At 46.4% G+C, this 24,148-nt stretch overlaps 1 protein-coding gene across 5 annotated transcripts in view; it reads left to right on the top strand.

Moving 5' to 3' along the window:
• LOC122799579 (clathrin heavy chain 1-like) overlaps window positions 1-24,148 on the top strand; it is a 1,937,764-nt gene that overhangs the window by 1,473,578 nt on the left and 440,038 nt on the right. For all 5 annotated transcript variants that reach the window (XM_044068726.1, XM_044068727.1, XM_044068725.1 and 2 more), the window contains one exon: window positions 10,650-10,799. In XM_044068726.1, coding sequence (XP_043924661.1) covers window positions 10,650-10,799 — 150 coding nt within the window. The remainder of the gene's footprint in view (window positions 1-10,649; window positions 10,800-24,148) is intronic.

The following is a 24,148-nucleotide window of genomic DNA, read 5'->3' as shown; positions in this document are numbered from 1 at the left end:
AGCGACCTTTTCCATGCGGTCGTTGAATTATTTGTGCCACTTCACCTGTCTTCAGAGGGATCTCCTCAAGGAGCTATGAGATACCCTGCAAGATCCATCAGCTGCGGGGGCTCAAGACAAGATAAACTCCCAGCTGGCGACTCTTAATTCTATCGTCAACTCCTCCATGCGGCTCATTTCGTATGCGGCTGATGGGGCGAGTAGGGCTGTAGGCACAGGCGTGGCTTTGAGAAGACATGCCTGGATGCGGTTATGTAACTTTGCTGATCCCTTCAAGGCGTCCTTCACCAACACCCCTTTTGATGGTTCGACTCTGTTTGGACCTCAGGTGAAAGATACCCTTACCAGGTGTGAGCAGGAGGGCAAGACTCTCTCTGCCGTGGGAGTCCGTATCTTACGCACTAATCCTTCCTTTTATGCCTTCTAAGGTGGTTTTAAACTAAACCAAACTATTCTATTACCTTTTTATGCACTTCCCCCAAAATAAGGGGGAAAAGATTTTGGTACTTTTAGATGTACACAGGCAATTCGGCATATATGCTTATTATTTGAGCATTTTAAAAGATTTAGGTCTCAGTAGTTGTTTATTTTTTTTTTCCTTTTTCTCAGGAGTTCTCTGGCAAAACAAACTATTTCAAACTGAGATTTATTGCGCATTCATTTTGTTATTCCCATCATGGCAAGGAAATTCCAGCTGGGATTAGGCCTCATTCGCAGCTACTTCTACTTCTATCACCTTCCTCTACCAAGCCTCAGGGCTCTACTTGGCCACTGCTATTTTGCAACTGCTGTTGTCAGTCTTGCTTGTTTGTCGTTCCTTCTTCCCCTTACTCCTCTCTGCTTCCTTACCTCCTTTGAGATTCTCTTAGACTTAGTTAATGTGGAATGAAGAATGAAGAGATGTTTTGTACCTACCATAAATGTACCATAAATGTAGATGTTAGAGGATCCATTGCTTTACAAACCTCTCTCCTTCCCTCTGTGTTTAGGGGTGGTTGGTGTTGGTGAGGTTATAAATATTCTTTTATTTTGTATCTTGTATATATAGGTATATATTTGATGCAGGTATGTTGGGAGTTTTTCCACTCCCTCTAGACCATACCGGGGTCAGAAGAGTGGAAAGATGTGGTTTCGGAAACCCCAGGGAGCTGTGCCTGACACACGTGGCAAGTTTCCCTCCAGAGGCCGAGGAGGAAACAACAATAGACGCCGCCCGCGGGGCAGAGGGGGTCCGCAGAATCAGGGCAGCAGAGAATCTTTCTCTGACTAGCCCTTCCAGCACCCCTGAGGGGCTGCCCGGCTGTCCGCCTTCGGAGGCAGTCGGGGGAAGGTTGTCTCTGTACCCAGAAGCCTGGCGTCTCATCACTCGAGACAGATGGGTACAATCTGTCATATCCAGAGGTTACAAAATCCCGTTTGCCCACACCCCCTTAAAATCAAACAACCCCATCCCAGATGTTCCACCCAGTCTAAGGGAACAGGCAGTACAATTAATTTCAAGACTGCTAAAAAAACGGGCCATCCAACAAGTCCCAGCAGACCAGCAAGGATCCGGAATTTACTCAAATTTCTTTTTGGTACCAAAAAAGACAGTGGACTGGAGACCCATTTTGGATCTCAGCAGACTAAACAAGTCTGTTCAAAGAACGAAGTTCCGGATGGTCACGCTTCAGTCCATTCTACCCTTTTTGGGTCAGGACAATTGGATGTGCTCCATAGATCTTCAGGATGCGTACTACCACATCAAAATGGACAGATGTTCCAGAAGATTTCTCCGCTTCCGGCTGGGAGCCAGTCATTACCAGTTCAGAGCCCTGCCCTTTGGTCTCACCACAGCCCCCAGGGTGTTCACCAAATGCATGGCAGTGGTTACCGCTCACCTGAGACAGCAAGGATTCCAGGTGTTTCCGTATCTAGATGACTGGCTCCTTACTGCTACCACCAGACATCAATTACTGAGAGCCAGGGATTACACCATCCAAACATGCTCCAACCTAGGTATCTCAATAAATTTCGAAAAGTCTGCATTGTCGCCTTGTCAGTCTTTAACCTTTATAGGCGCAAGATTAAATATGGAAGATCTATCTGCAAGACTTCCAGTAGACAGAGTGGCAGACATTCGCCGACATATACAGGTATTATTCGGATACAGAAAGATTCAGGCCAAATTCATCCTAAAAACCTTGGGTCTCATGGCAGCAGCAGCGATCATATTAGTTCCTCTGGCTCGTTTTCACATGAGGGTTCTCCAGTGGATGCTTTTCACCCAATGGTCCTTTCAACAACTTCCTTTGTCTCGCAACATAATAATTACACAATCATGCAAAGACCACTTGGCTTGTTGGATGGTCTCTCCATCAGTACCCCAGGGCAGACCATTTATCCTTCCTCCTCCAGTTGCCACGGTGACCACAGATCCCTCCCTGATCAGGTGGGGGGGGGGTGGCATTTTCAGGGCAGGACTGTCCAGGGCACCTGGCAACCCCACGAATACCACTTGCACATAAACGTCTTGGAGATGAGGGCGGTGCTTTTAGCGTTGCAAGCTCTTCAGAACTCTCTACCAACTGGGACCTTTGCAATTCAGAAAGACAATATGTCTGTAGTGTGGTGCATCAACAAGCAGGGCCGGAACCAAGTCCTATCCCTTATGTCGAGAAGCACTCAGACTGTGGCAGTGGGCGATTTCCTCTGACAGCAACGCCCATCCCTGGGAAGTCCAACGTCATAGCGGACAGGCTAAGCAGAGCTATTCTCATGCCTCACGACTGGTCTCAATCGGACAGTAGCGGACTAAGTCTTCCGCAAATGGGGTCAGCCTTTCTGCGACCTTTTCGCAACTCCTCTCAACAGCAAGTGCGACAGTTTCTTCACTCTATTCCCTCTTCCCGGACACTCCCCCAGAGACGCTCTAGTTCACGATTGGCCCCAGGGACTTCTGTATGCATTCCCACCCTTTCCCCCAGTTCCCAAACTAATTCAGAAAGCTACCGTGCTGGGGTGCAGGATGATCCTCATTGCTCCCTACTGGCCTCGACAAATCTGGTTCCCGTTCCTGCATCGTCACCTTCTAGAGCAGCCTTGGAATCTGGACCCAGTTCCGGACCTCTTGATCCATCAGTCGGGCAGGCTGCATCAATCTCTTTAGTCTCTCAACCTCACTGCTTGGTTGCTCCACTTCCAACCTTAGCCAGGCTTCCCAGTATTTCCCATTCAGTGCGTGAGATTATCCTTTCTTCGCACAAACCTACAACCAGGAAGACTTATGCTAGTAAGTGGAAACGTTTCTCTTTCTGGGCAGAGGCTAGAAATATAGATCCCTTCACGGCCCCTGTCCATAACGTCCTAGACGTTTTAGCAGAACTTTTTCAAGCGGGCTCCTCTTCTGCCACCATTAGAGTTCAGCTAGCGGCAATCTCTTACGGGCCTCTCAGAAACCAGCATCATGTCCCATAAGCTTTGCAAAGCCTTTCTGAACGGAACAATCTTGCTCAGGCCTCCAGTGAGAGATCCCCTACCTCCGTGGGACTTAAATTTGATCCTAGCTTCCTTGATACTGCCTCCCTTTGAACCGGCAGCTTTCTGTTCCTTGAAATTGCTTACTTGGAAAACCCTCTTTTTGGTGGCCATTACTTCAGCAAGGAGAGTTTCTGAACTTCAAGCCCTTTGTGTTCGTCCTCCTTACCTAGTTTTCCATAAGGATAGAGTTTCACTCAGGACTAATCCTTCGTTCCTTCCTAAGGTCCCCTCCGAAAATAATTTGAATCAATCCATCGATCTGCCAGTCTTTTTTCCAAATTATTCCAACAAAGCTGAACACAAATTACACCAGGTGGACGTTCATAATGTCCTATGCGGAGGGTAAGCAGGGTCGACAAGTGTCTGAAGTAACCTTATCCAGGTGGTTGTCCTGTATTATTACCCTTGTTTATCAGTTGAGGAATAAAGAACTACCTGCTAAATCTAAAGACCACTCTACTAGGGCTTTTTAGCTACATCGGTAGCTTTTCAATCAAGACTACCTATGGAAGCCATTTGTGCGGCGGCCACATGGGCCACCCCTCATACCTTCATTTCACATTATAAATTGGATCTGGCCTCTAGGAGCAAAGCTGATTTTGGTTCCACTGTGCTCGAGTCTGTTCCGATGAGCCACCCAGGACTAAGGTGCTAGGGACACTGTCCCAACCAGCAAGAATGAAGGCGAGAGAGACAACTTAACATTAAAAAGTTATGTACCTACCATAACACTCCATGTTAGTTGTCTTCTCACCTTCTTTCTTGCGTCCCACCCTCCATCTCCCTAGCCTAGATGGACAGAGAAAAGTCCTCCTACGGGTCTCGTCACTGGCTGAGTCATTACCGATTATGTCCTCTACCTTTCTCTTCAGCCCTGTAGCTGAAGTTTTTGCTATTGAGACGGTTGTCCTCTTGTATTATGATGGTGTTAGGTCTTCTAAACGAGATCTGGGGGGTCTAACGCCAAGCATTGTGGGATATAGGGAGGCCTCGAGCCAGTAAGTAGCTCTTGAGCTTTAGAAAATAGCCGAGTCAGAGCCGATGGTCGGCTCCGAACCCAACCAGCAAGAAAGAAGGCGAGAAGAAGACAACTAACATGGAACGTTATGGTAGGTACATAACGTCTCCTTAGTCGCCATTGAATATGGTATTGGGTTGGATGGCGAGTGTTTCTAATGAGTACATAATACATGATCTGATGTTCTCAGTGTCATTTTCCTTCAATCTGTGGGCCTCTGATCCGACTCAGCCATTTTCCAAACTGAAAAATTGAAGTACGAGCTCGTCATATCCTACCCATAATATCTCATCCCCCCAGCCTACCTCAGATCTTGTTTGCCACTCGTAGAGTAAGCTTTAATGTTTCGTTGCCCCAGAGCTCCTGTGGTGTTTGAGTGATCATTAGTACAGACTGTGTTATTTGATCTTTAAGATCTTACTAGTTCTTTCCTACTCTGACTAGTTACTTTCATAATTTTTTTTTCTTCTGTGATTTATTCAGGTTTCTGTTGGCCTTAACCCTTCGCGCTTTCTCCCTTATATTCCTTTCATTGTTCCTGTACTGGGAAAAAAAATCTTGCTTAGTTGTCATGGTGGAGCTCTACTCCAATTCCAAAGTGGACAAACCTTTAGGGTTCAGGAAATGCACTTCCTGTGGGCACAAGATGTCATTATTGGATGCCCACAGGAAGTAAGTGTGTACTGTCTGGGGCCTGCTCATCTGGATAGTTTGTGTGCTGTTTGTACATCTTTCCATCCACGTGCTCTGGCAGATCGCAGAAATAAATGGATTCTTAAGGGCTTGCTTACGTCCTTCTCCTCTGTTGTTTCTTCTTCTTCAGGGGCTCAACCCCCCCTCCGGGAAGCAGGAGACGACCCGGGAAACCAGGAAACGTTCCCCGGATAGGTTGTCTTCATCCTTTTCAGAGCCTATTAAAAAGGCACCAAAGACCTTGGATCCGAAGTCCTGGGAGCGGACTTTTTCATCTCAACCTTGCCCTCATCTGCCTCTGGCTCCACTCGCCAGTTTGTAGCGGAGTGCATCGGTACAAATATCTCCTCACCTGTCTCTCCCAAGAAACCTTCCAGACCACCTTCAGCCACTTTGCCCACCAGATCCCCTCGTAGTTTATCCGAGAACGATGTGGATAGATTGAGGCAGTTTCTTCTGACAGATTCAGATGGGGGTTTTGACAACTCCATACCCCACCGGATCCGTGAGCAGACTTTCCCCTTTTTACCCTGTAGCTCCTTCTCTGAGCCGGCCTTTGGTTTTGGAGCTAGCTGGTGTGTTGGCCCCAAGAGCCGAGACTTTGGAGCTGATAGTGGTGATCATTTTATCTCCAGTGGCCTTCGCGATGAGTTTGTCTCCGATCGTTTTGGTGCCTAGCATGCCTGAGTCGTATCCTTGACTTTGACTCTGAAGTTTTCAGAGCAGTCGCTTCTCCTAGGAGCGTCTATGTTCGACCGCTTTTCTCCAACTCCTCCTTTGGAGCGGAGGGTTCCGGGTGCTTGAGGGACATCCATTCTGTTAGCTTCTGCTCTGGAGAGATGATGCTCGAATTGGTGGAGAAGGGTCCTCTCTCATCCTAGAAGAGCATAATTTCTTTCTCCTTCAGCACCGGTCCCCACCCCATGGATCCTTTTTCTGAGCCCTCCATCTACCACAGGGACAGCTGATTCTAGGCAGCCTCCAACACATTCCTTCAGTGTAACCCCAGTTTTCTTCCGACACCTCAGTGGGATGCTCCAGGGACGTGGTTCCTCAAAAGAGACTGTTTAAAAGGAGGCACCTGGATCCCCCCCCCCCCCCAGGAATCCCTCACTACTGACACTGATTTTAAAGAAGGGGTCCCCAAGATCTCCACCTGAGATGTCTCCTTTGTTGGCATCCTAGAGATACTGCACCAAAGAGGTGATTAGTCTAACCAAAACACCACCCCAGAGGAAATAGTGCTGTTGGAGGCTTTTGAGTCCAGCCCATATACTTCCTGGGTGTGTGTGTGTGTGTATGCCCCACCCCCCCTCCCTGGCAGATGCTGTTATAGACCTTGTATATACCAGGGCATGGAAGGAACTGGACACTGGAGCCCATACCGGAGAGAGAGATGACAAAATTTGTAGTGCACCTACAGATAGGACACACTGGACCAAAGGGATTCCAGTAGATGCCATGATGGTGCAGCTTGCCACTAAGAAGGGGCTGTCTCAGGAAAGCTCCTCTGTCCATCCCCCATACAGGGAGTCTAAGGTTATGCACAGGTTTGGTAAGAATTTACACCTAGGCCACCTTCACCTTACGAGAGTTGAACTACATATCCTATTTCACTAAGTTAGAGAATTTGTCAAAGAATTGTCTAGCACTACCCCAGAGTCCATGTCTGCCGAGGTTCAGAAGACCTTTTCTTCCAGAATGGCCAGTCTGCAATCAATATTAAATGCGTCCATGAGGTTGATTTCCCGCACTGCAAAGGATGCCTCAAGGGCTGCCATTTTGGGTATTACCATTAGGTGCCATGCCTGGATGCGGCTGTGTGACTTTACGGAACCTTTCAAGGCTTTCATTAATGCACCCTTTGACGCATCTTCCTTGTTTGGCCCAGCAGTCAGAGACGCACTCTTCCATATTGAGAAAGCTAAGAAGACCTTGTCTGCCATTGGGATCTGTTTTTCTATTCCACCAGGAACCAGCGTGGGAGAAAAAAAACTGTGATTCAAGAAATCTCAAGGTCCTTTCCAGGAATCTCAAGGAGACCCCCCCCAATAGGTAGATGGGATAACTGTTACAATGGGAGACACCACCCCCGTGGCAAAGGGGGGGAGGTCCACAGAACTCAAGGTCTTGAGATTCCTTCTCAGATAGATCCTTTCAGCACTCCTGAATGGTTGCCCAATGGCCCTCCTCTGGAGGCAGTCCGGGGGCACACTTCCTTACACCTACAAGTCTGAGCAGCCATCATGAACAATCATGGATGTTAAAGATCATATACAGAGAATACTTATTCCCTTTTTAGGAAAACCCCAAACCAGAGTGTCACCTCCCCTTTGTTCCACTTAGAGAAGGCAGCTCAAGAAATTGCAAAGCTTCTGCAGAAGTGTCTTCCAGGAGGTCCCTCCCGACCAGATAGGATCTGGCATCTACTCGAGATTCTTCTTAGTACCAAAAAAGACAGGGGACCTAAAGCAGATGTGATATCCCTGAAGAAATCAGTAAAGAATTCAAAAGTCAGCATGGTCATGGTGTAGTCCATTCTACCCTTTTTGAGAATGGACGACTGGATGTGCTCTGTAGACCTGAAGGATGCATGCAACCACATCAAAATGGACATGCTGTAGATATTACCTTTGTTTCAGGCTGGGAACCAGCCATTACCAATTTAGATCACTTCTATTTGGTCTCAACACAGTCCCCAGGGTGTTCACCAAATGCATAGTGTTTGTTGCAGCACATCTCAGGTTGCAGGGATACTATGCATTTCCATATCTGGATGACTGGCTCCTAACCACTCTAACCAGGCATCTACTTGTTCAAGCCAGGTATTATCTGTTACAGCTAGCCCCTCTCTAGGCATAATGAACAATGCACAGAAATCCCAGCTGCAACCAGTGCAAACCATAGACTTCGTAGGAGCACGTCTGGACATGACTTCAACTCAGGCCTGTCTCACGCAGGACAGGATTTCAAGTTTACGATTACATATCAAATAGATCCTAGCTCCCATGACATGTCTGGTTCTCATGGATTTGAGATCTATGGCAGCCACAATAACTCTGTTACACACAGAGATCAAATTGCATATCAGTGTCTTGGAGATGAGAGCGATTCTTCTATTGTTGCAAGCACTACACAGCTGTCTTCTTGTAGGGACTATTCTGGTACAGTCAGACAGTATGCGAGTAGTCTGGCACATCAACAAACGGGGGAACCAGGTCTTGCACATTGTGTCAAGAAGCAATGAGGATGTGGCAATGGGTGATCTCTATCAACCATTTTCTTACTGCAGTGCTCATTCAAGGGGAGACCAACATCTTGGCAGACAGGCTCAGCCGAGTTCTTTTGATACTTCACAAGTGGTCTCTGAATCCATCAGTGGCAAATATGATTTTCCTCAAATGGGGTCAACCTTGCTGCGATCTATTTGCATCCCCCTTCAACAACAAATACAGCAGGTTCTTTGCTCTGATCCCCCCCCCCCCCTCGGGACAGTTATCAAGGATGGTCTAGTCCATGTTTGCCCCCCCCAGTCCACTTTGCTTTTCCTCCAGTTCCCTTAATTCCCAAATTCCTATAGAACGCATACCTGTTGAAGAGCAAAGTTATTCTCATTACCCTTTTCTGGCCTCGTCAAGTCTGGTTCACCTTTCTTTGTTCTTGTCTAATTTGCATGCTGATGACTTTGGACTTGGTTCTAGATCTATCATCTCATCGCTCAGGGCTTTTTCTCTGCTTTTGTCTCTGCAGTGCTCTATAATATCCTTTCATAAGGGCCACACTAGGGTTTTTTGCAGCTGGGAACACTGTCCCACAGGTTGAGGAAAAATGACCATGACAACATTAGATATAGACGTTATCTTCTTACCATAACATTCCATGTGTTTTTATTGCATTCTTCGTCAACCTTCCCTCCCTCCTTCTCCCATGACTATGTAAGACCTGTTAAAAAACTTCATAAGAACCACAGTTCCTGCTTGAGCTCCTGATCTTTGTGCTTTATCTTTGGTACACTTATCTTCATAAAACTCACCTTTGTTTGAATTAAAATGCATAGGTTATGTACAGGGTTTCTGCAAACTCGATCTGAGGTACTCTGGGGTAATGAGGCATTATGGGGTAGGATGGGAGAAGGGAGGATTCTTCAGCTTGGAAAATGGCCAAGTCTGACCTGAGGGTTGGATCTGAAACCCACAGGTTGAAGATGAATGCAATGACAGCACAGATGGAATGTTATGGTAAGAACGTAACTTTTTTATGGGTTTCCTTTGTCAAAGAGGGGGACCTGTAGCTTGCAAGAAAGTGGTATGGGATTTTGCCTGTGGTGATCAGAATGTGGAGAAGCTTGAGTGCATTATCTTGTCCAACATTGAGGTTTATTCATTTTTTATGTAAATCGGCCACCTCCATCTTTAGTCCCTCTCTGTGTAGTAGCTGTCTAAATGTGTGGAAGGCATTATATCCCTGCACTCCTGGTGTGCTCTCTTGGTTGTTTTGTATTCCCTGTGTTTTGTCCCCATTTTGGCATATATGGCAGCTAAACTTGCTCTCCTGTCCCGAGTCTTTATATCATCCTATACACAGTTATTAGGTGCATGTCCCTTAGCTTTTGGAGGTGGAGGGAAAATAATTAACTGAGTTGAAGTTTGCGGAAGAAAAATATCCCAGCAGTCAGTTTACACCTGTTGATATGGTAAGTACAGCTGGAAATCCACATTTCTCCTTTTTCTTTCTATTTAAGGAATGAAGAAAACACAATTCTCTGTATAGTTGATAAACAGTTTTTACTAAAGATTCAACTCAAAACTGTTAAAGAATTTAAAGAGCTATCTGGACAAGGAAATGTACGCACTTCCATCTGCATGTCACTGTATTGCTGGCATGCATTTAATGAAATTCTTGTTCAGAAGTGCCAGTATCCTTTCAGGTTATTTGCCACAGTTTCACTTTAAGGTCATATCTTAAGCATGACATCTGATTTTTCTCTGTCCGTGTACTTTACGTTTACCTTCTGTATTCTACTGCTTCCTGTTTTTATTTTTACTCATTCAGTTCTTAACAAGATGAGCCCACTGCACACAAGTGTCTTTTCATGGTTGTCCCAGGAGTTACAGCTCTGGTTGTGACTTTCTCACTCACACAGTATAGATGAAGAGGCTGAAGGTTTAAACTCTGGGTCTACTACCGGATTACTTGTATTAGCCAGTCGTAACCTTAACCCTTTGTGCTCATTTGTCATACTTAAATGTCAGTGGTATGTGTACTTGCGGACGCAGTGTGTAAGAGTACAGGAAATATTTTGTCTCGTCTTAGATTGCTTGCTCTTGAATGCTGAAAGGTGGTATGTAGAATGTAAAGCAGAAGATTGTGCAGTGGTCTGATTTGCAGGAATGAGTCAATATGCTGTTTCTCCTCCTAGGTACTTCGTGCTGCTGAGCAGGCCCATCTGTGGGCTGAACTGGTTTTCCTGTATGACAAATATGAAGAGTATGACAATGCAATAATTACTATGATGAAGTACCCCACTGATGCATGGAAGGAGGGACAGTTCAAAGATATCATTGCCAAGGTATTCAGCTGTATTACCAGATGTGGCTTTTTACTGCATAAATTGTAGGTACTTGGTTGTCTGTTCCATTGCAAAATGTGAGTGAATTTATTTAGTGGTATTGTTTCTTTTTCCATTAGTTGAAAAGTAGTTTTCCACCCCACATTTTTAAACCAAGCTGATTTTTTGACAGCTTCTTCTGAAGTGTGGGCCCGAATAGATGCACATGGAAAACAATTGCTGTTTAAACACCTGCTTCTGTATGCATCTGCATTAGAACTGAGTTAGAAAAGTGGGAATGTTTTTAAAGTTATTTTAAACAAAAAGAATGTGTTTAAGATGTTGAAGTGGTAAAATGGAGAACAAGGGGGTGTTGTCCAATCTCGCCTACATTTTCAATATCGGCTCCGACTCTGCCATACTTTTAGCTCAAAGTCTTTCTATTGGCTGGGCTAAGATGGTATCCCATGCTGCACTGCTCTCTATCCCCAGATCTCGTTTGCCACTCGTGTAGCTCAGACGTGGTCTCGCTCTTGGCTGTGGCTAAGTACCTTTTCTTCTTTACGACAGATATTTGTGTGCATTTCTTGACTGTGTTGTGGAAAAGTTGTTTTGTTTCTTATACCATGTTCTTGTGATATCCCAGTAGCTGTTGCCAACGGGCTAGGCCCGTTTCAGTTAGAGGACCTAGTCTGTCCCCTTGCTTTCCTTGTGTGCTAACTTTTCCCCTTGGGCTAAACCGTTTAAATTAGAGAAATTAGTCCTTCCCCTTGTACTTGTGTCTAAGGACCGTTTTAGTTAGAGGTCTTTGTGGTGTACTGTGTGTTGTCCTGTTCCCGCGCTTGTGGCTGTTTGACCGTTGGTCTAGTTTTGAGTAAGATACTAAGGAGCATAAGCCCTCGGGCTTTAAGAAGTGCTCCAAGTGCAGTTATAAGATGTCCATCACTGATGGACACTCTGTTTGTGTGTACTGTCTGGGAGCGATTCACCTCTAGGAATCGTGTAGTTTTTTGTCATGCCTTTAGCCTGCGTGTTCTTCAGAAAAGGAAGAACAAATTGATTTTGAAGGGACTTCTGAAACCCTTCTTAGAGGATGGTTTGGAGAGTGCTTCCAGCTTTAAGCTTCTCCATCAAAAGCTAAATCTTCCAAGGCAAAAAAGCAATCCCCGGCTCCATCAGTATCCTCGGAGCCGCCGGAGAAAACAGCAAAATCTTCAACGACATCCTCAGCTCAATTGTCCTCGGGGCCGCAGGAAGTGTCAGTGGTTATGGAACCTGCTTCGGCTCCAATTTTCTTGGAGCCTGTTCGGAGCCGGTCGCCTAGCATTAGGCCAGTATCTCCTCCTCGCAGGTCTCCTTCAGAGAGGAGGTCTCGATCTCCTTCCCTATCCTCCAAATCCTCCAGGATCTTATTGGATGTGGACGTCGATAGTGGTGCAGAGACTACTTCTGTCACCGGTACTGGCAAAATTGTTTTCGGCTCTGACCCAGTCTGCTCCGGAGCTGGTCCCTCAATCTACATCGATACTTCCTCCGAGCGCATCTCAGCTTTCGGAGCCGGAGTGCTCGGCTCTGTGTGATGTCTCTAGGTCTGTTCCAACAGTCCTTCCTGGCTTATCGGTTCGAACGTCTGCTCCAACCCCGTCGGCGCCATCCACGGGGTTCAGGACTCTGGATTCATTGGTCGGACCCGAGGGAGAGGCTTTGGGACACCTCTCGGCTCCTAACCTCTCTCTCAGTGCTTTGGCGCGGGGAAGCCTGACTCCTCCTGACTCTGCTTCAGAGGCTGGTCGATCTTTGGATCCGGGAGGACCAGCTTTCAAGGCCATGTGGAGCACGCTGGCCACGTCGTCATCGGCATCATACAGTTCGGTCACTCTGTCCCCTACAGCACCGGTGCAGGTCTCTGATCACCATCTATCTCTGGACAGCGGAGCCCCAAGGCCTCAGGGTACCCCCACGAGTGGACCCCATATTTCTGAGGGCCCCCCAGAGTTTTTGCTTGAGGAGCCACCCAGAAAGAGAAAGTGCAAGAGGAAGCACATAGATTCCCAAGAGGAGTCTCTCACGTCAGACACCGACCTCGAGGAATCTGAGGGGTCCCCTAAGTCATTCTCTGAGGATGTTTCTTTCTCTGACATCTTAGAGATTTTGAAGCAAAGAGGTGACTGGCCATCCAAAGCCCCCTCCGAAGAGGAGTTGGTGTTCCTGAAGGCCTTTGGTGCTCAGCCCTCCGCATGCTGGGTGTCTCCACCCTTCGAGCTTCTGGATCTGGTTTGTCGATGGGTGTGGGAAACCCCTGACTCTGTGGAACCAGTCCCCAGGAGACCCAGTAAATTTTTGTCTGCCCCTCCTGATGAGGAATTTCTATCCAAGGGAGTCCCTGTGGATGCCATGGTGGTGGCAGCGGCCACCCAGAAGGAATTAGCTGAGACTTTTTCCACTGTCCATCCCCCTAACAAGGAGTCTAGGACTATGGGCAGGTACGGGAAGCATATGTTTTCTTCAGCGGCATTTACTTTGTGGTCACTGAATTACTTATCACACTTTATACGGCTCCAGAGAGATCAACTAAAGGAGCTTGGAGATGCTCTTAATGGGTAACGTTTCTGAGGTGGTGGCTCAGAAGGTCAACGCTCAGATGTCTACCCTCAATTCTATTGCAAACTCCTCCATGAGGCTGATCTCCCATGCAGCCGAGGGAGCAAGTAGGGCAGCAAGTTCAGGAGTCGCTCTAAAGAGACAGGCCTGGATGCGCCTTTGTCATTTCGCAGAGGCCTTCAAGTCTTCATTCACCAAAGCCCCGTTTGATGGTTCCTCTTTGTTCTGAACCAAGGTGAAAGACACACTCTAGGTGCGAGCAAGAGAGAAAAACTCTGTCTGCCGTAGGAGTCCGTTTTTCCCTTCCCTCTAGGACTTATCCCAAGGTCCAGAGGGGTGGAAAGATGTGGTTCAAGAAATCACAGAGGATTTCTCCTGGTGCACAAGGTGAGCCCCCCTCCAGAGGCAGGGGAAGGGGGGTGGTTATTCAGGTAGACGCCGCCCTAGGGGCAGAGGAGGCCCTCGCAACTCGGGAGACTGCGTTCCTTTCGTGGTTCTCCCTACCGCCGCTCCTGTTTGCGTTTCCGGAGCCAGTCGGGGGTCGAATCTCATTATACCCGGAGGCCTGGGAAGATATCACCCAGGACCAATGGGTTCTACGAATAATTTCCGGAGGATATGTCATTCCCTTCTCGTCAAATCCCCCTCCAATCAAGAAAATCCCAGATGTTCCACCCAGTCAAAGGGATTCTGCAGCTTCAGAAGTTTCAAAGCTGCTAGAAAAAGGAGCCATCCAACATGTCCCCTCTGTCCATATCGAATTAGGGACTTACTCCAGATTCTTTTTGGTGCCAGAAAGGACAGGGGACCCGAGACCCATTTTGGATCTCAGCCGATTGAACACCCATGTGCAAAAGTCCAAGTTCTGAATGGTCACATTGCAGTCTATGCTCCCATTGTTGGGAAAAGAAGAGTGGATGTGGTCCATCAACCTCAAGGATGCTTACTACCACATAAAGATGGACAGGGCATCCAGAAGTCACCTACGCTTCTGGCTGGGAGCCAGTCACTTTCAGTTTCGAGCCCTGCCCTTTGGTCTCACCACAGCCCCCAGGGTGTTTACCAAATGCATGGCAGTGGTGACTGCTCACTTGAGACATCAGGGATTCCAAGTGTTTCCATACCTGGATGACTGGCTCCTTATTGCCACCACCAGGCATCTGCTACTTCAGACCAGAGACTCTACTATCAACCTATGTCAGCAGTTGGGCATCACCTTGTACTGGGAAAAATCTGCCTTGTTGCCCTCGCAGCGTGTCACTTTTATAGGCACTGAATTAGACACTCTTCATGCGGGCGCTTCTACCACAGGAAAGAATCAGAGTCCTACAACAACAGGTTTATGCCTTGCTCCCTCTGAAAAGAGTGAAGGCAAGATTGGTCCTCCAATTGTTGAGGACAATGGCTGCTACGATTGTTAGTCCCCTAGGCAAGGTTACATGTGAGGCTCCTTCAGTGGCTACTCTTTGCCCAGTGGTCTCTTCAATGTCTTCCACTTTCTCACCCTATTCTACTCACAGACAGGTGCAAACAGGATCTCAGTTGGTGGCTTCACACCGACAACCTCAATGTGGGAAAGCCCTTTGTTCCTTCGCCTCCGGTTGCCACGGTGACCACGGATGCCTCCCAGATGTGGGGGAGGGGGCATTATCTAGGCAGGAACAGTCCAAGGCATGTGGCAAGAGCACAAGATGCATCTGCATATCAACGTCCTGGAGATGAGAGCAGTACTACTAGCATTGCAAGTACTTCAGAGCTTTCTTCCTCTCGGGACTATTGCAATCCACTCAGACAGTATGTCAGTGGTATGGTATCTGAACAAACTGGGAGAGGAACCAAGTCGTATCCCCTTTGCAAAGAGGCCATACGAGTGTGGCAGTGGGCAGCATCTTCCCAACGTTTTCTAATAGCAACGCACATTCCGGGGAAGTCCAGTGTAATCGCAGACAGGCTTAGCAGAGCCATTCTGATACCTCACGAGTGGTCCCTGAACTGTCAAGTTGCGGAGCAGATTTTCCGCAGGTGGGGTCAACCTTGCGACTTTTTTGCCAGCCCCCTCAATGCCAAATGCCGCAGCTACTTCACCCTTATCCCCCCTTAGGGGGAGTCGCCCAGGGATGCTCTAGTCCACGGTTGGCCCTCCGGTCTACTATATGCCTTCCCACCGGTTCCCTTGCTGTCAAAGGTTATTCAGAAAGCACAATCCTTGGGAAGCAAAATGATTCTGATTGCTCCACACTGGCCTCGTCAAATTTGGTTCCCCTTTCTCCATCCCTATCTCATGGACGCTCCTTGGATTCTGGACTCACAACCAGACTTACTGACTCGCATGTCAGGGCAGCTCCATCCCTGTCTTCGGACCCTCCGGTTGACAGCCTGGATACTCCACTTCCGTCATTAGTTAGGCTTCAGTTTTCGCCAGAGGTGGTTCATATTCTATCTTCCTCTCGTAAGCCTTTGACCAGGAAGATTTATTACAGCAAATGGAAGAGGTTTTCCATCTAGGCACATGCCAAAAAGATTGACCCTTACACAGCTCCAATCTCGTCAGTATTGGAGATCATTTCTATGCTTTTCAACCAGAGTTCAGCTGCCGCAACCATTAAAGTCCAGTTGGCGGCGATTTCTACCTTTCATGTCGCAGACGAACTTAGCCTAATGGCACATAGAATCTGTAAGGCTTTCCTGAAGGGCACTTTGTTGCTTCGTCCTCCTGTCTCTGAACCTGTTATGCCTTGGGACTTAAACTTTGTTCTACAGGGGCTTACTTCACCCCCCTTTGAGCCTGCAGCCACTTGTGATTTAAAATTCTTAACTTGGAAGACTGTCTTTTTGGTAGCCATCACGTCAGCCAGACGCGTTTCAGAGCTTCAAGCTTTATCAATCAAACCTACTTATTTGATTTTTCATAAGGACAGAATTTCTCTCAGACCAAATCCTTCCTTTCTTCCCAAAGTAGCGTCAGTTAGTAACCTTAACCAATACATTGAATTGGCAGTGTTTTTTCCTCAGTTCTCAAACAAGGCAGAATTCAAATATCATCAGTTGGATGTGCAGAGACAATTAAGATTTTATTTGCACAGAACGAAGGACCTCAGAAAATCTGATCAGTTGTTTCATTTTCAGAAAACAGAATTGGGTCTCCTGTTTCCAAAGTCACGTTGTCCAGGTGGATTTCCAGCTGTATTTCTTTCATTTATACTTCAGGGGGAAGAGATTTACTGTAGGCTCACTCTACCCGGTCTGTATCTACATCTACTGCTTTTCAGGCCAGATTGCCTATGGGTGATATTTGTGCTGCGGCTACTTGGGCATCTCCTCACACCTTTGTTACTCATTACAAGTTAGATGTGGTATCTAGAGGCAGGTCTTCCTTTGGTTCCACAGTGCTCAGGAGTATTTTCCACTGAGCTTCTCAGGATTTAGGTGCTGGGGATGCTGTCACACGGGTAAGAATGTAGGCAAGTTTGGACTACATAACATCAAGTTATGTACTCACCGTTATGTTCGATGTATGTAGTCCATCTCGCCTCACATTCTTAGTTAACCCCCCACTTTTCCCCATCCTGGAGGATCTGGAGGTTAGGCCTGGTTTCAGAGTTCCCTTCATTCTTGGTTTGTTCTTCCTTCCTTAGGTGTTGTTATGCATGGAGAATGAGTGCTGGTGCTCGCAGTAAACTAGATCTGGGGATAGAGAGCAGTGCAGCACTGGGGTACCATCTTAGCCCAGCCATTAGAAAGACTTCGAGCTAAAAGTACGGCCGAATTAGAGCTGACATTCGGCTCCGAACCCACGCGTAAGAATGTGAGGAGAGATGGACTACATACATCGAACGTTATTCCTCCCTTCAGAGAGGAAATTATAATCTCATTGAAGCTAGTGGCTAAGATGATAGTGCTGTTCGTTACCCAGATTTGGATTTTTAACATTCATAGATGTATCTTGTTTTACATCAGGTTTGCAAAACATCAGTGTAACATGTCTTGTCATATTACATTATCTACGTCAGTGATTTTGTAAGAAGTAGACTCCACTGAAAACATGCCATTAGATGTTTAGACTTCTAATGTAGACTGGACAGGTGCAACATGGTGAGCATTATATTTCCTGAGATGCATATATATTTTTTTCTTTCAACACATTCAGACTTTGCTTCTATCCATTTGAGGTAACTGTTCAAGTAGACATGAACAGAATGCCTGTAGCTTTTCAGGAAATCTGCTTTTGTTTTTAGGTTTCAACTGTTTCAGTATGGCTGTTTTGGATCCAGGGCCAAGTACGAGTTTAGAGGGTTCACAGCCTGTTGCTGAAGCACACTTCAACAAAACCCTAACCAAAGATGTTCTGTTTTGTTGGTATACTGAAAATGCCTGGACTAAGTTAAGTATGTGACTGTCCCCACTACCATCCCCCCATACTGAGGGGAAGTCCACTTTCATTTTAACTTGGTGAGAGATGCTACATCTTGAGATATAATTTATTTATTTTAAACAAGTTTCATTACCATCAGAACATATCAACAAAACTCTAGTGGTTGAATTGATTTGCCAAACTTTACCTCTGTGCTTTCTCACATCCTGGCTTCATTTGATGTAGAAAATAGTCTGCACTTTGATTATTCCCCTTCCGTATGGCTTTCCTAAGCACCACTGCCTTTTTTCTTAAGTGGGATGCAGTCCATAAACAATCATGGCGCTTTTTTCCTGAGTTGCATATCTTAAAAGTCTGTAAAACCCATTTTTGTCTCTGTGGTCATTATTTTGGGGTCTTTAGGTTGGATAGTCAATTTACCCTGAATCTTGCTGTGTAAATTCCCCTCCCTTTTGTCTGAGGAATCACACACAGGTTATGAAACAAAAGGGAACCAAGTGTCAGGGAAATTCTAATCAGGTTAGACTTATTTGGGTGATTGCTTGAGATTTCCTCTGCAGTTGCCATCAGTTTCTGCTACTCCTTTTCTCTCATTTGCCCATTTAGGTATGTCATATTTTGTTAAAATCCATGGCATTGTATGCATGGTTTTAGCTCCTGTTCTGCTCCATTTTTTTCTGACGTTCGCATAACAAATTTCTGTTTGTATTTTCCGTAGAAAAGTTACAGTTCAGTGCCTCAGAGTTGGTCTTCCTAGTGTTCCCCTGGCTGCCACATCATGAGCCAAGATCTACAGAATGACCTTGTCAGTTGTAGGGTAAGGCACACAGCATCTTGTACTGTCATTCGTCAACCCAACTGCCTGAAGATCAAGATTAGTACTACAGGCCCACCTGACTTCTCACAGGCAGGATGCCAGTTACGGAGATGTCTAATGCAGAGATGATGTGGTTTGTCTCGTCATCCTAGACCAGTGCCACCCCCACTGAGAGTGAGTAGAGAAGCATAATGCTGCCAGTTTCTCATTTAGCAAGAGGTCGAGCTCATACCTTTCATCTGCTGCCAGAGGCCTATGAACAGTGTGCGTTTGGCAACCAGTGTAATGTCATAGGATGTCTTTGGTTTGGACCCACATTGAAGTGATGACGGCACACTTTTCACTCGCCTGCAACTCGGAAGTAGCTGAAGCATAGCTGCCACTTACTTGCACTTGAAGAGCCCTTCAGGTCCTTGACATGGTATTAACAGTTGCAGTTGTGATGGAGAAGTTTTCTTTCTGGACCTATCTTTCATTTCATTAGAAGTCAGAGATCCGTTGTTAGAATCAGCAACATTTTCCCCTCACCGGCAGGACCCGAGGAAAGGCTCCGGTTGGATGTACACCTTGTTCATTTGTTGAGACCCCTCCCTAAGGGATGGAGTTGCATCAACCTTTGATAGCTACTATTTCTTTGATTGGCAAAGGGTTGTGCTCATGCCTATTATTTGTTTAGAAGAGGCTTGTAAGAGGTTCATCCTTGGTAAACACCTTGTGGTGTGCATCACATGGTGTCAAGTCTCTCCTTTTTAATTAACCTGTTGCTTGCCTGCTCGTCAGGATCAGCCCTACAGGTCCCCTGACATGGACTTAGGTGATTGTACATGGAATCAAGGATGTTGCTTTTCAGTCTTCTTTCCAAGTCCAGTAGAACTTGATGACCCATGCTGGAGTGTCTGGAGGGTTCTCCCACACCAGCAGGTCTTGGAGGTCAGGCCCAGTTGTTTGTCCTGCACCAGCTGTTCATGTAGTGTGCTGTTTCCTCAAGGTTCAAAATCTCATGGGGCATGTCTGTTGCCAGAACCTGGCCTGATGCGTACCTTTTCTGCCCCAGTAGTACTGCAGGTAGTAGATTCCTGAAACTTAGCCTTTTATGCCCTCCCTTTGTACATTGAACACTATGCAAATTGTCTGTGTGCTTGCCCACCCATCCCCTGTTTAGAATTTTAAGACATTTCCTCTTGCTTGTGTCATTGGAAAAGTATTCTGAACACCTAGAATTCCTCATCACACCGGTAAAGGACAAAGACCTCACTTTGCCTTTTTTTTTTTTTTTGAGGAACACTCAGGATCATGCAGACTTCTGCAGAGTGACTTGCGCCCTTCTGCATTATTTGAGGGTGGAGGAGAGCCCTAAGCAGCACACTGGCGTGGTGGGTAGCCTGTCACCTGAAAGGCATGAGGGTGCAGTTCTTCGCTGTGTTGCTTCTTGTGCAGCATTTCCATGTCCTACCTCTGTTTGTGTTTTTTTTCTCCAGGTACTTGTGTTTCATTGATAGGAAAACACATGTCATAGGCTGATGGGTGACTCTAAATCCTCCCTGGGTGTGCATGGTGCGTGCATATGCTTGTTATGTAGAAAAAGGCCTGGCAATCTACTTTACTTGCTTGCTTACAGCTGTTCATGAGTGTTTGATGTCATTACACCCTGCTTTCCAGTGCTTGCTTCAGAAATGTCTCCATTGCATGTATTTGTGCTGTAGCCACTTGGTTGAAGTCACACCTTCACAAGCACTGACTGCTTGAACTTTGGTATTGGGGTTTAGTTGTCATTTGATACATCTTTTGTAGGATTTGATGTTCTGGGCTCACTCCTTTTCCAGTTGAGGTCCCTTTGAAAGTTTAGAATTGCTTTCTTGGATTTTTCCCAGTTGTAAGCCCATTGAGGAGCACATCTGATGTAAACTGTTACAGATTTGTGCTCAGCATTTCAACAAGCTAGGGAATGCAGGAATGGAAGTTTGTCACTTATTCAGAGCTGATGACATTAGTACCTATGCTTTCTCCCTATACTAGTGTCTGAGTTCACTCAGAAGTAGAATAAGATGCTTACTTGCAAATCGATTCAACAAAAAACTGAAGTTCTTGGCGCTTTAACTACAAGGAGAACTCTCAGTAGTTGGCAGTGTGCCAGACATAATTGATTATCTTTGTGTTTCACTATTGCAGTCATCACCTGTGGTTTATCCCTGCTGTGGTAGCCCTCAGTTGGCCCGAATATCAGAGTCAATATTTTTGTGCGCGGCTGCCGTCGCCTGTAGTCTGACATCAGGTCATCAGTGCTAAAAAGTAAGGCAGCCGATGTCATTACATCAGTCTTTCTTGCCATGGAACCCATAGCAGAAGCAGTTCGCATGAGTGCCGGTCGGTCGCTAACAGAAGTTGAATTTCAGCAGAAAACGTTGTAAAGCCAAGTACCCCATTGGGTCCCTTTTATCTTGCTCTAACCGATGTCTGCAAAAGTTAACAATTCCACACCGAGACTTTCATTCTTACTGCATCACTTGTTTAGACCCAGACCACAACGTCCCTCATTGCCAGTTCTGTGCCCTCTTTAATGCAAGAACCATTCACCATAGACCTCTTTTTGCAGACAATTATTTTCATGTTCAGTCTTCAAATTCCGATATGGCATCTGTCAGACAACAATCTGTCGACATTCTGAAAAAACATAGAGCTAAAGATCGAGACAGGCCACACAAGGCTAAGCTTTCTGACGACGCTACCACTAAGCAAGTAGTCAGTTCTCTGCAATTCAGTAAGGTGCTTTCGCAGCCCCTGATGCCTGACTCGCTTTCTGTGCAAGCCTCTGCTGAGATCCTTTTGGAGTCCGGTATGCCACAGAAATCCACTTTGTCTTCCAAGCATTTGGCTCTGTCTGCTTTGGTTTGGTCCGGAGCCACGACACATGCACCGACTTCCGAGGAGGCCTTTTGCACTATCGATTCTAGACAAAAAACGACGTCTTCACATCCGACTACCGCTTCTCAGAGACGGACTGATTCTCTCAGGCCTAGAAGCCAGGCCATTCCTAAGAAATCTGCTTCTAGCCACCATCTTGCTACTGCTCCCCCAACCCAAGCTCAAATGCTTAAAATGGCAGAGGATCTCATCTCACTTTTCCGAGGTACTCAGGCCCCCACTCCAAAAAGGAAAAGGCCTCCTTATCTAGAAATTATGACCGAACAAGAGTCTGAGGAATCTGATTATTCTGCTTTATAAGAGGAACAGCATCCCTTAACTGTTTGAGGATTCAGATGCAGAGGAATCCATCCCTTCGGCCTTCCCTCCAGAGGACCTCTCGTTTGGGAAACCCTTCACTCCCTCAGGGAACATTTTCAGTGCGAATCTCAAGACTTCCCACAGTCAAAGAAATGACTTGGAGAGTTTCTGGACCTGCCACAGCACAGACCCCTGGCCATCCCACCTATTTTGGAAGTGTTTTCCATGAATCCACTAGGCACTCCTAAAAATGGAGAACATCGATATCTGTGCAGTAACTGAGACCTGGTTCAAGGCTCCAGAGAGCACCCCTGCAATACCAGGCTACAACTCTTACCACACTTTTCAGCTACCAAACCAGGATCAAAACACTAAAGGTGGAGGAGTGTCCATATTCACTGAGGATATACATACCACCAGATTAGTTGCCCAACACAATGCGTCTGAAATTCTCCAGGTGCAACTAACTAACACTAGGTAAGACTGCAATCCAAATTGTAGCTTGCTACAGATCCCCCACCATGCCCCAAGATTCTCACTACACCTTTCTAAACATACTGGAAAATATTAATATACAACCAAACACCCTAATACTGGGTGATTTCAACTACCCTGCCATTAACTGGGAAAACTGCTCATGTACCAACACCTTTGCCCAACGATTCTTGGAATTCATAAATTCCAATGCCCTGGATCAACTAATCCATAGTCCCACCAAGGGCTCCAATATCCTAGACCTGGTCATTACCAACATGGGAAATCGATGCTCCACACCTATGGTCACCCACTCGGTCAAGTCAGACCGTAAGCTAATCACCCTTAACATCCACATCCCACCCCCCAGTAAGGAAAGCTCCATAAAAAACTTCTCCAAGGCTAACTTCATACTACTCAAGTCAGAAGTTACAAACTTCATGACACCCATGCAGACGGGAACTGAAAGTTCGACTGCTAAGTCCTACACTAAGGTACTGTATGAGCACATCCACTCATGCATGAATCGTGCCATCCCGAATAGAACCAAGATGCTCTCCTCCAAAAAAAAGAAGCCAATCTGGTGGTCCCCTGCCATAAACAAACTTTACAACAAAAGGAAAAAAACTGTTGCAGAAGAGGAAAATCCCAGGATGCAAAAAACTCTCTTACCAGCCTCAGTAAGAAGCGGAGATCCCTCATAAAATCCTCCAAAGCTAGTTACGAAAGTAAAATTGCCAAAGATTCCAAAGACAACCACAATGCATTCTATAACCATGTCAAGAATCTAAATGGCAATTCTCATATCTGCTCTGAGCTACAACAGAATGGCATTAAATATACTGATCCCGAGGATATTGCCAGTATCCTGGCAGATCGATTCATTGCCAACTTTACCCCCCCTTCCCATCCCCTAAATGGCCCATCTCAATACTGGAATATTGCCAAATTCCAGTAATGGCCACACAGGTAAAAAAAATGCACTCTCCAAAGCTAAGAATACAGCATCCATGGGACCAGATGACATCCCTGGCTGTGTACTACATGAACTACAAAATGAACTGGCACTTCACCTAAGTGTCATGTTTAATCATACCCTCACCTCAGGCTTCGTGCCCACTGAGTGGCGCACAGCTACAGTTATCCCACTCCACAAGGGGGGATCCACCTTGGATCCCGGGAACTACAACCCCATCAGTCTGACGAGCCTGATCTGCAAGGCCATGGAACGTATTCTAATGTAACTTATAAACAAAGACATTGGCAACCTTAAAACACTGGACCCCACCCAGTTTGGGTTCGTGAAGGGCCGATCTTGTCTCCTGAACCTTATTGACGTCTTCGAATCAGCCTCCAGAGCCATGGATGAGGGTAAGTCTGTCCACACTGCCTATCTGGACCTCGCCAAGGCCTTTTGACACTATTCCCCACTCTGGAATCATAGATAAACTTACTAAGCTGGGCATTAATCCCTACGTCACTCGATGGGTTGCCAACTGGCTTACTGACAGAACCCACAGTGTAAAGGTAGCTGACTCCAAATCCAGCTCTAGACAAGTGACAAGTGGAGTACCTCAGGGTTCGGTCCTGGGACCTCTTGTTTGGCATCTACTTCTGTGAAGTACAGACCACTACTAAGGGACTGTGGCTAACATAGTTCGCAGATGACTGCAAGCTGGGGAGCCATTGCTGAATCCCCAAATTATGTGGATACTCTACAAAAGGGCCTTACAGAAACAGATGCGTGGTGCCAGAGCCATGGGCTCAAGCTCGATGCCAAGAAATGTATAGTTATCCCCTTTGGGGAAAAACATGTACCCGTGAATTATCACATAGATGGCAGTACACTAACCACCGAAAGTGTGATGAGACTTAGGGACACAG

Source organism: Protopterus annectens, chromosome 4.part0 (assembly GCF_019279795.1).
Source record: "Protopterus annectens isolate FY-2018-M chromosome 4.part0, PAN1.0, whole genome shotgun sequence".
Taxonomy (NCBI): Eukaryota; Metazoa; Chordata; order Ceratodontiformes; family Protopteridae; genus Protopterus; species Protopterus annectens.
This window is presented reverse-complemented; position numbering and strand designations above follow the sequence as displayed.